The sequence below is a fragment of the Juglans regia genome, chromosome 12, assembly GCF_001411555.2.
Source record: "Juglans regia cultivar Chandler chromosome 12, Walnut 2.0, whole genome shotgun sequence".
Taxonomy (NCBI): domain Eukaryota; kingdom Viridiplantae; phylum Streptophyta; class Magnoliopsida; order Fagales; family Juglandaceae; genus Juglans; species Juglans regia.
Genome location: NC_049912.1, coordinates 23,667,157 through 23,679,618, shown reverse-complemented (window position 1 = coordinate 23,679,618; position 12,462 = coordinate 23,667,157). Strand labels below are relative to the sequence as shown.

Genomic DNA, 12,462 nt, shown 5'->3' with positions numbered 1-12,462 from the left:
CGTATGAAAAGGTCTGGAAAGGCAATAGGAAAGAGTATATATGGCTGCCCAACTGCATGACTTGGGTCTAATTACCTGATCAATTCCTCATTCATAAACCTTGACGTCCTATATATATATATATATATATATATATATATATATATATATATATAAATTCCATTACTTGGTCCAAAGTAAATGGAATATTTTAGTACTTCTTGGTCCAAATTATTAACTTATACTTTATGTTAAATTGACTAATATGCCCAAGAAAAATGGGTCTGCTTTCACATTAATTCAGATCACATGCATGATCCCCGCCACACGTAACATACTAGACACGGTTATTAACGTCTATAAAAAGCATCCAATCCATGAGCCTTCTACAACATCCATCCCTACACCTTAATTGCTTGATTTCACCATCTAGTAGTACTCATGACTGCCAAAAGATCTCCCCTCTTCTCCTTGATCACTCTCGGCCTCCTCCTTGCCCTCATTCCTCTTCTTTCGCATGCAACAACTCCACCACACTCTTCTGACCAAAAAACATCACCCTTTGGATTTCTCAAGCATCTTCAGGGATGCCACAAGGGTGAGAAGCTCAAAGGTATCCATGACCTCAAAATGTATCTTGAAAACTTTGGTTATTATCACAAAACCAAAATCAACACCGATGCCAATGATGATGATTTTGATGAACTCTTAGAATCTGCCGTCAAAACATACCAGCAAAATTATCATCTAAAGGCCACTGGGACTTTGGATGCTGAAACGGTATCAAAGATGATGATGCCTCGTTGTGGCGTAGCAGATATCATCAATGGTACAAACTCGATGCAATCAGGCAAGAAAAAGCATCACCACCGCAAGGGCTCACTTCATACCGTCTCTCATTATAGTTTCATGTCCCCAAGTGCCCCAAAGTGGCCAACCTCAAAGTATCATCTCACCTACGGGTTTCTCCCAGGAACCCCAACTCAAGCCATGAGTCCTGTCGCACAAGCTTTCCGAACGTGGGCAGGAAACACCCACTTCACGTTCTCGCAGGCTCAAGCCTTGTCAAACGCAGATATCACTATTGGTTTTGGTAGTAGGGATCATGGAGACGGAAAAGAAAATGCTTTTGATGGAACTGGTGGAACCCTTGCTCATGCATTTGCGCCAACAGATGGAAGATTCCATTATGATGCAGATGAGCCCTGGAGTGTGGGTGCTACTCCGGGTGCATATGACTTGGAGACAGTTGCTTTGCATGAAATTGGGCACCTTCTTGGACTCGGGCATAGCTCAGTTCAAGGAGCAATCATGGAACCTGGTATCTCTCCAGGAGTGACTAAAGGCTTGCATGCAGATGATATTGCAGGAATTAACGCCTTATATAATGTTTGAGAAATGTCTAAGAATTTAATGGGAATATATTATTACAGAATAAAGCATTTGTTGCTTATAAAATAATCTACGACAATGATCGAAGTAGGCGATATTGTTTTGGCAAGAAGATCAGGGATATAGTTTAATAAATTAGCTGTTAAGATTTATGTCTTAAAACATTAGTTTGAATTTTCACCTTATTAATAAAGTCAAATGTAGATAATCGTGAATATATATCTTGTTTGGGCAATTATAGCTCCTGAAATGAATTGATTTGCTCAGTTATAATGATTGCTAATTAGGTGCATTTTATTTTCTTACTTGCCTCAGTACGCTTAGTTATAGATTTTCTTTTATTTTTTGAGTAAACAGGTGTTAACCTTCATTAAGAGAGGACTTATAAAATTGATTTGAAAAATAAATCAATTACAATCGTTAATATCTTTCCAATACACTTTCGTAATTGACATGGTCTAGTCCAGACAGTAAATCTCTAAAGACCTAAATCTTTAGAGAAAATACCACATCTGTCCACGACAGAGATTACAAAGCTCCATATCCCGACTAAGCAAGGTAGGATATACCAAACCCCGTCAACGCGGAGGGGGGACTAATACTTCATTCGGACCAAAGTCCGAAGGTACTAATTTTTTTTTTTTTTTATTAACCTAGAAATTACATTACACAAAAAAAATTACAAAGAAAAAACACTGCAACAAAAGAAAACAAAACACAAAGGCTGCTTGTGAACTAAAAAAAAAAAAGAGTACCAAAGGCTCGTTTTCCATAAAAATAAAAAATCAGAGCACCACCTGTGGGCTGGTCTTGGACGCCCTTGAGCCTGTGATGATCATATCCCTTTTGATATCCCAAAAGATGCTTGTGAACTAAAAAGGGTGATGTTTTTTTTTTAGTTGTGCGAGGATGGTGATCATGAGGCCGAGGACGAGATCGGTACGTGAAGGCCGAGAAAAGGGAAAGATGCTAGAAATATTATGAAATGCCAAGAATCTAAGGAGATGCAAGGAAAAAAATAATTAAATTGGAAAACTAATAATGAAAAACCCAAAATAATAACAAATCTAAAAGAAAAATAATATGTACTCAAGATTATATATTAATTACAAGCTATCGTTTGGGATATTTAAGATCCATTGAGAGATTAAGTACACAGAAGTAAGCTACGAGGAGGGGCTTGGCTGGGTTGGCCGACGACGATAGAGGTGGATGGTGACGGTGGGTTGACAACGGCGTGCAATGGCTACTACGTGGAGACGTGAAGAGTAGAGATCAGGGGAGAGCATAGAATAGGGGGAAGAGAGAGATTGGAGGGAAAAAAAGTGAAAGAATAGGCGTTTTAACGCCGAGTGCTTAAAATTATAGTTTTTTTCAGCTAATAAGTTTCGCCGAAAAACTTATAAAATTTTATGGTAAAAAGGAAACTTACTTGTTTTCAACGTGTACAAGAATGGTTGGAATTGACTTTTTGTGGCGACTAAAATTTGCTGAAAATAGTCTTGTACAGATTTTTATAAATTTTGTAAAAGACTATTTCTGACGGTTTTTAATCGCAGCTAATAACAATTAATTGGCCGTATATGACTTTTATGGCAACAAGGTTCGTCGCAAAAAGAATCTATTGCGGCGATTTTCTTATTCGACGGAAATAAGATGTTGCTACAGTAACAATATTTTGCAATGACATAAAATCGTCGTAAATAGTACTTATTTGCAGCCTTTTTTTGCTGCAATCTTAAAATAGCTGAAAATAGCCTATTTTCTTGTAGAGATTACACCCTAATAATTGTCAATGTATGGATAGTTTCAACCTTAATAATTATTAGGACAAAAAAAATAATTAATATTAGGGTTTACGTTGAAAAATAATGGGATCGATTCATACTCTTTTCCATCTTAAATATAACACATTCGGAAAAAGTGCACCTCATATCATTTCGACGAAAATAATTTTTTCTTTTTTTGTCTTTGTGCACAAAATGTTTCGTCTTAAAAGAAGTTAATTTTGTCACAACAAATTCTGTAGTTTCCATATGAGGAGCATATATGGTCTACAGATATCGTTGCATGATATGCATGATAACATACTCCATATCTATTACTAATGAAAAATACTATTCTGCTATCTTTTTAATCATTAGCCTTTAATCGTGGCATCAAATAATTAAGAAATAATTAAAATATAACAAGTAGGTTTTCAATTATTTAATTTCGCACTAAAAAATAATAAATGAATTACTTTTAAAGAAAAATTCTATTGCTTGTTTTAAGTGTGGAATATATTAAGCTCAATTTATTTATATTATCTAGAACTAGAAAGACTGAAGAACAACCCCATTGGTCCTGGGTTGCTTAAATTGACGTGTTCTTCTTGTTTAATGCCAGTCTAATGACTACCGCGTCTAGAAGAAAGGTTGAGAGGACTGACTAATTCGCCATAATTAAGAAAAATAAATCTGCTTTCACAAGATCACATGTAAGTTTAATTGATAAATACTTTAGCTACAAGAGATTACACAAATTACGTAGTTTCACAAACTAACGATACAGTACGTCAGATTGTAAAGTTACATTTTTTATAAAGTAAATCTAACAAATCACATGAAATTACATTAATTTGTAGATTTACTTTTGTATAATCTCTTTATATCTATAGCAATTCTCTTATATATTCTAGATATCAGTAATCTAGAAAATGCACCCGAGACTATAAAAGCTAAAGAAACTTGCATATGCAGATGTAGATGCACTATTGGCCAGTATTTATTATCATTATTATTATCATAATCTTTTTGTACAAGTATTTTATAACCCAAAAAACCTGTATATGGTATGGGATCATGCCCTGACTGAAAACTCAAACTCATACACTATAGAGCTCAAAAGGATGGAGAAAAGAAACGGACACCAATGTTGCTGCTATTTTAAATTTTGAACACCTGTTGTATCCAGCATATGGTTAGACAAGGGTGAGAATTTCTTTACTAATTATGTTAAAATAGTTGGGAAAAAAACCACCGGATTTGCACAGTCCCTTTCTAACACTCAACACCTCAAAAACTAGATAAAAATAAAGAGTTATTCTACAAGGAAATGTTACATGATATCACACACCTCTATCTAACTAACATGTGATTTGTCATTTTTGTCATTATATTTAAACATACACATATTTAAGCATTAAGATAGAATGATAAAAATGAAAAATCACATATTGGTTAGATAGAGGTGTGTGGTGTAAGATTTTCATTTAGAATTTCTCAAAAATAAAAGCGCAGATTGTACAAGGTACAGAAGCTGTGAATATGCAAGGGTAGTAGAACTAGGATGTGGAGTCATCAGATTCATATCCAAACTCAGAGAAACAGTTCATAGGTAGTGGCAGAAAGCGGATCTGAGAAAGAACATTTAACTATTAACACACTAAGGTACAATGTTAACCTACTATAATACAAAGGTACACGGCACAACCCTGTTTGAAAGTTCACACGTGACTAAAGTTGCTCAAACGGATGCCTTCGAACAGTAATATAGGGGGTGGAACTGTAGTTTGGTGTTAAACTGTCACCTGGCTGCAAGCAGCGGGAGTTTGGGGTGAGTAGCAATTTGTTCTCTAGTGGCCTCAATGGGAGCGGACTTTGTGAAAGATGACTAGGGCATTGTATTCCCTTTGCTGATCTCAAGCAAGCTAAGTGGCCATTCACCTTGTTGTTGCAAAGGGGAAGTTTGATGGCCTGTATCAGTCCTTCCTTCTCCCTTGGAACTGGAGCTCCAGTCTGGTCCTGTATATGCACACCCAATACAGAGTACAATTAATCTAGAAGTCCTTATGCTCTGTTTGATTTATTGGATATTGTAGGGAAAGAAAGAAAACAGGTTGAAAAATTATTCAATGACAATATCTTTTAAGCAATCTAATTGAAAATAGTTTCAAGAAAAGGACTTGTTGTGTATACGGGTGTTTCTGCGTTTTTTAAACAAGTTTAGAATGCTAAAAAATAGAGCCAACTTTAATGTAACATACCCCGAGCACAAGAAAAGTGAATGCTTGATTGTCTGAACCAAGATGGATTTCAATCAACTTCCTCAAGTCAGCAAGGCTTGCGTCCTTTACCACCTTAAGTGTGGTAATGAATTTTCCTGGATTTTCCCTGGAAGCCTCCCATTTCACATGGACGTCAATCTGTGCATTATTGCCATCATATGAGGGGTTGTAGTTCTCCTTTGAAGCCAAAGCCATATCATTAAATACTGGTTTGTTCAACTGTGATTCTGCCAACTTCTGCTCATTCACTTCTTTAACTGATGTAAGTGGCTCTACCGTAGGTACCTGACTCGTTGCTACAAATCCTGGAATGGGCACGCTTTTCTGGACCTCCAAATTTTCCTTATTTAAATTCACTACAGAATCCTCCCCATTTTTCATTACTGGAGATGACTGAGGATCGAAGGTTCCAGCGCTCCTTTTGGGTACTGGGTTTCTGATGTGTTGAGACAGCTCTCTGTGATTACCACAAAGCGTGAATATGTTCTGGATTCTCAATCGTCTTGAAGAGGCAGATTCCTTAGCATTTTCTGGTTTGCTTATTGATTCTGACCCCATAAACCTATCCTCTAATGCATCCTTCAGATAGTCTTTTATCCTTGGACTTCTGCTACGCTGAGTTTGTGTCTGCTCAAATCTGATTGCAGAGCTACACTGATCGACTATACATACATTTTCCTCTATGATTTCTTTGTCCACTTCTTCATCTAACACTCTCTCCTCCTGTTCTTCCTCCCCTTCTACTTCTTCTTCCTCGAATACCGTGCTTAAACATACCTTGTCTCCCAGTTTTGTTGCAAAAATAGCATGATCCACTGGGTGAGAATGATCCAAAATACCTTGGATTCCAGCAGGTTTACAAACAAATCCGCCAACATGTTTCACCTCATGAATAACTGGTTCTTGGTCATCCATGTCCAAATCCATTGATTTTACCATTCCTGGGTCCTCATTGGTATATATCCGCAATAATCTTTTGGCAAATCCACTTCCATCCATGTCCTTTGATGCACTTTCATCACCACTTGCATCCCTTGAATGGCATAGCTCAGACTCAATCTCCTCCAACCTGTGTCTCAGGATTTCAACTTCCTTTTGTTGCTGCAATATCCTTTCTTCCATTCTTCTCCTTTCTAATTCAACGAACTCATTGGTCATTCGTTGGCACTCCTCCAATTTCTTTTCTAGCTCATGTTTCAGAATCTGAGTCCTCTCATTCACCTTTAAGTTGATCTCCTCCTCACTTGCTCCAGATTGCTCAAGTCTAGCTCTCAGTGCAGCAACTTCTTCTTCTTTCTTCAAGAGCTCTTTGTGTGCTTCATTTCGCTCTTTCTCTCTTAGTTTGTTCTCCCGTTGTAGCTTCAAGATAAATTCATCCATGGCAGCAATCCTTGATCCTAAAATGACTGCAGATGAAGAATCTTCAGTGCCAATTTCATCCTTAATTGGCATATGAGGGCCACGGACAATACATTTTGCTTTTGCTCCATATTCAAGGGTGGAGATCGTCTTATGTATCTCCTTCGGATCTGGGCTTGCACAGAGTATCATTAAAATTTTTGATTTGTCATCCTCAAAAGAATCCTAGACAGAAAGAACAAAAAACCTTATTAATAAAACTTCATATAAACCATCTAAACAACCATGAGTGAAACTAATATAAAGAGTAGTTACCTGCAGAAGCATGGTCAATTTGCTATCTCTAAATGGCACATGAGAATCACCATTTGCAATGGATTCAACCACTCTTTTCAATGCTATGTTTCCTTGGTTGATCTTTGCTGTCTGAGATTTCAATGGAAATACAGAAATCATCGTTTTGCACCTCTGAGATCATTACTAAAGAAAATATAGAAAAAGAACAGCGAACAGTGAAGATATAAAAACACAGTTTTGATGAATCTTACCTGCATTTTTGCCTCGAATCCAATTTGACCAGCCTGCTCAATATTTTCAGATCCCGCCATGTCTACAAGCATCAGGCGTCCTCCCACTGTTGGGACATCAAGGATTATCTGTACAGATTTGCAAAGCATGTGAATTCCAACCACTTATAAGATAAGCAAAATCTAAAGGAACTATTACCATGCAGTGGCTTCGAGAACTTCTATCATTACATAGGGTACTTCTAACAATCCTTCGCTTCTCCACTTTTTGTATCTCTTTCGAAATCTTTCTGGCATCATTTCCTGAAATATACGCTGCATTCTTTGCCTTCTTTCCCATTACTTCAAGTTTCACCTACAAATAAAGAATTACATATTTCCCGACAAAGATCCACATAAGCTCAACATATTGGCTCTAGGCTGGAAGTAAGCAACAACCAATTTCGAAAAACTGTGAGAATTAAACACATCGAGTCACTTAGATTTCATCATTTCAAATGTATCACTAGAAGATGAGCCACTCCTATAAGGGTCTCTGTGTTCCTACAGTAAAAACTTGACCCACTGACATCAGCATGCTCCTTGATTATTGGAGTAAAACAAATGAGGTAAAAAAATGTTAACAAACCATGAAAGACGTTGCTAATTCAATACAAGAATGCAGGTATATTCATTAAGATTCTGAGTGGCTTCGTTTATTTGAATGTCAATTACCACAACAGAAGCTGCGTGTGTGTGTGAGAGAGAGAGAGAGAATGTGATATAGAAGGTATGCTCTTCATTCAAGACTAGCCAGTGGATGCATGAATAACTTACCAATGAGAAGCGGAAAAAAAAATAGAATAAAATAAAATAACTCAACAGAGCTGACCTAGTTAATTAATCCAATGCAAGATTTTAAAGAAACAAAAATACAATTGATACACGGATCTAGTGTCGTGCACACACTTTATTCTCCTGATTCATTATACCGAATAATTAACAGCCGTAAGACCTACAATATTAATAAAAACCTCAAATAACAGTAGTTGAGAATCTATTAAGGAAAAAACGATAATATAGATTAAAATATCCACCTAATGTAATCCCAACAAAGGAAATCCAAAACCAAAATTCAAGAAATGATGCTTTCAAGAATCAGCAAGCAACTGCAGATTTAAACACAACAAAGCATGTCTCAAGTCCAATCAACAAGAATACAATTAGCACCAAAAAAATCAAGAAGCTGAGAGAATATTACCTTGGATGCACTGCCCTTCGGCCATCCAAGGCCTAATCCTCCCCCACCATTGCTCGACAAAAGATCATAAATTTCTTCGTTATAAATCTCCAAGACCGTAACTTGCACAAACGTTCCAAGCGCGCCGTTGGAATCAATTTCTTCCTCCGCATCCCCAAGAATATCCCTCAAAGACCGGTACACAATCCCCGGCTGCTTCAAGCACCCAAACATTGTGTGACTCTTGCCCGAACCAGTCGGCCCGTACATCATTATCGTACATTTGTCCCCTAACTTCACACTGCTAATCCTGGACTCCACGAACTTCTTGTAAAAGACATCAAGGTCCTCTTCTTCTGACAAAGAAACCCCATCGAAGCAAAAGTCCCGGTAGCCAAAATCAGCCCGAACCCGGATAGAGTGGTTGTTGGAATTGATGTGCAAAACCGAAGCGGCTTTGTCTTTTCGATCCGGGTGGTCGCGGATCCGGCCAATTACTTCGACCGGGTGGTCTTGTTGGGTTGCTTTGGGAGCTGCGTTCGGATTCGGAGAAGGGTTTGTTTTGGTGGCATTGAAATGAATGCGAAGCTTCGAATGTGGAGTCTTCAACTGGGTCTGGTGGGTTTGGTTTGCTTTAGAAGATGGCGTGGGAGCCATAAGAAACAGAACCCAGAAAATTCAAGATTGAGTTTCAGACTCGGATAGAGAGACCAAGCTCGATTTGGGAATTCTTGAGGGAGAGAGAGAAAGAGAGTAGTAGGAATCTGAAACAAGTTTTTGAAGTTAACCAAAATCTAGCCGTTACTTCCTAACGTCTAGTTTTTTTTTTTTTTTTTTTGGCATCAGAGCGCTCGTGGACGATCACCATTCCAGGCTTCCAGCAAGAGAATCGAGTCTTGAAAATGGATAATTACTTACTACCTCTTCCACTTATTTACTATTTCATTTATTTTTTTATTATTATTTTTATTTAATGATTAAGAAAATAATTATTCGTGATGTTTTATATTTTTTATATTTTTTTTAATGATTAAAAATATTAAAAAAATAAAAATTCTAAATACACTGTAGAGTAATAAATAAATAATAAAAAATAGTAAATCTATAATTATATCTTCAAAATTAGTAGGCACTGATGTTGTAAAATGATGTGATATTGTGGTCTTAACAGTACAACATAATATATAATTTAAATTGTCTGCATAAGTAATAATTTTAATTAACATAACATATTGAGATACGAAGATAAATACCATGTGTCAATACTCTAAGAATATTTAATAATTATTTTAAACTCTTACGTTCAATCATAAATTATTATGAATATTTACTAAAAGAGTTATTTTATTCTTAAGTTAGTACGTAAACACATTATTTACATTACTTAAATAGTATTTGTATGATATAATTTGATTTGAAATATAAGTTTTATAATTTAAATTTTATAAATAAAATATTACTATTTAAGTTGTGCGTATGGTGTGTTCTACATGCTACTTAAGAATAGAATTTCTCTGATTAAAAAAGAAAAAATTACTACATGAAGATTCAACAATATTTTGAAATCTAAAAGTAAAATGATATTTTGATTTACTTAAATTTTTTAAACTAAAAATCAAACAATATAATAGGATTATGCAAAAATTTGAAAATTTAATATGGTATTGACTCCACAACGTCGGTCGGTGTTGGAGCTCTGATAAAAATGAGTCAGAGTTGGAGGGTTTTTTTTTTTGTTATTTTAGTTGGAGTCGGAGCTGGATTTGTTGTCTGACCAACTCCAACTCCGACCTTCAACACTGACATTTGACATCCGCCTCCAATATTAGTACACATAGGTTATAAAATATGTATTATTTATATATTTGTCATATATACTCATATAAAAAGTTTAAAATTTATATAATGAAATTTAATATTATAGTACTATGAGCTAATTATTATATTATATAATAATATACTTGTACTATAATATAAATAGACTAATAATCTAATATATGTACACATCATAGTATTCCTATCATACATAGTCAAAATAGAAATAATATATTTGACTAGTTAATAGTGAATAATATATAATAGTCTAGTATAATAACATATAATTATAAATAGGTATGTAATAATATAGTATAATAATATATAATTAGACACTTATAAATTAATAATTGCTAATAATTAATACTAACAATTACCTTTAATGTTTAAAAAAATTATAAACTTAAGTCAGATGGGCTTTATATAGATTAGTCCAAAAGCAGAAGCTTAAAAACTATGTAGGCTTTTAAATATTTAAGGTATTTTTAACGGTTCGATCCAAAATATAGACTTCGTATGGAGACCATCACGTCAATCCAAAAATTGGGGTTAAAATAAAGCCCACAAAAATAGGCCCAAAACATGTACGTACTAATTGCGAGGCCCAAATCCAACATCTGATCCGACAATCTAACACTACCCTTAGGCCTGGTTTGGATAGAGAAATGTTTCCATCTTATTTTATATCATCTCATTTCATCTTATCCTAATATCTAAACACCACAAATACAAATATTTTTCAATTTCGACTTTTCAACTTTTTCATATAATTATTACATAATTCTTACAATTTTTCCAAACTTTCAAACAAAACTAAAAAAAAAAATCAACTTTTTTAAATCTAAAATAAAAATTATATTAAAACATTATATTTTAACAATATTTTTATTCAATTTTTTCTCTCTTATTTCCCGAAACCTCATAAAACTTTTTAACTAAAACAATTTCTAACTCATCTTATATCAACTCAAGTATCTCACTATTATTTACAAATCATTTCAATTTATCTCATATCAACTCACCATTCAAACTAAGCTAGATTTGGTCATCTTAAAGGTGTTGGCCCATTGGGATTGATCTCTGGGCACCCTAGCCTGGAGTGTTGAGGCACGTCGAAGACCATCTCAGTCGATGAATAACTACCATCATTCGTAATCATAGAGTTTGCAAGTCTTACATATTGATTTTGAAAAAGCGGTCAAGTCCAGGACTTATATGAAAAAAATTATTTTTGTAATGACAAACTCTACTTTTTTCAAATGGTTGTGCGTGGCTTACACGCAATATGACTATATTTAGCTTTTTTTTTTTGTAATGAAACCCATGCATTTTTGTAATTTGTGTATTTATAGATTTGATTAAGTGTGAATGAGTTTTTTTAGTCATTAGTAAAATAATAGATGTCTTAACTTTTGATTGGAAGCTTTTTTTTTTTTTTTTAAAGAAACTTTTGATTTGTAGGGTACACAAGATCTTATTTACACGAGCTTCTAATGGAATATAAATTCTTCTCGGAAAGGCCATTTGAGCTTGATTAATTTGTTGAATTTATATTTCAGAAATCATATCTCAAATTCTTTATTAATTACTTTTAGTTGTAATTTTTTAGAAATACAATCATATATCATTATTATTTTATCATTCTTAATTATATTTATTAATGTGGTTTATTTTAAATTAAATTATTATCTCACACTTTATTTTAAATTCAATCATTTTATAGCAAAATTAATGAATATGGATCTTCATGTAAGTAGCATGGCCCTCTTCTAAGTTCTAACCACACTTTTATGGTGTTAATTAATTACAAGCATCATTGAAATAAGAGTTATTCTATTCTCAAGCGAGGTATAGAGCACACCACCCACATGATTTATAAAATTTGATTTAAAATATTCAAATTATAAAATTTATCTTTCAGGTCAAATTATGTCATATAGATACTTTATTAAATGTGTTATCCACACACTGTTTTATAAATATAAATTTTCTTAAAACAAAGGATAATCGTATTTGGTGGTGATTCTTCCTTACTTGAGATGAGTGTCATTCTAGTGGGTCAAATTATGGGTGGTAATATGTGACACGACTTGTGAGTTCAACACGAATACGATACGAATTAA

At 34.4% G+C, this 12,462-nt stretch overlaps 2 protein-coding genes across 2 annotated transcripts; one reads left to right on the top strand and one right to left on the bottom strand.

Annotated features, from left to right (window-relative positions):
* Positions 1-373: 373 nt before the first annotated feature.
* Positions 374-1,660, top strand: LOC108980733 (metalloendoproteinase 3-MMP-like). The gene has a single exon (XM_018951734.2). It carries the CDS (start codon positions 421-423, stop codon positions 1,372-1,374), a length of 954 nt encoding a protein of 317 aa, XP_018807279.2. The 5' UTR covers positions 374-420; the 3' UTR covers positions 1,375-1,660.
* A 2,951-nt stretch (positions 1,661-4,611) lies between these two features.
* On the bottom strand, positions 4,612-9,326 carry LOC108981318 (kinesin-like protein KIN-10A). The gene is made up of 6 exons (XM_018952437.2): positions 8,546-9,326; positions 7,505-7,660; positions 7,327-7,434; positions 7,094-7,204; positions 5,399-7,003; positions 4,612-5,156 (listed from the first exon to the last, which is right to left on the bottom strand). The coding sequence occupies exons 1-6, from the start codon at positions 9,179-9,181 to the stop codon at positions 4,869-4,871; spliced, it is 2,904 nt and encodes a 967-aa protein (XP_018807982.2). The 5' UTR covers positions 9,182-9,326; the 3' UTR covers positions 4,612-4,868.
* Positions 9,327-12,462: the final 3,136 nt, after the last annotated feature.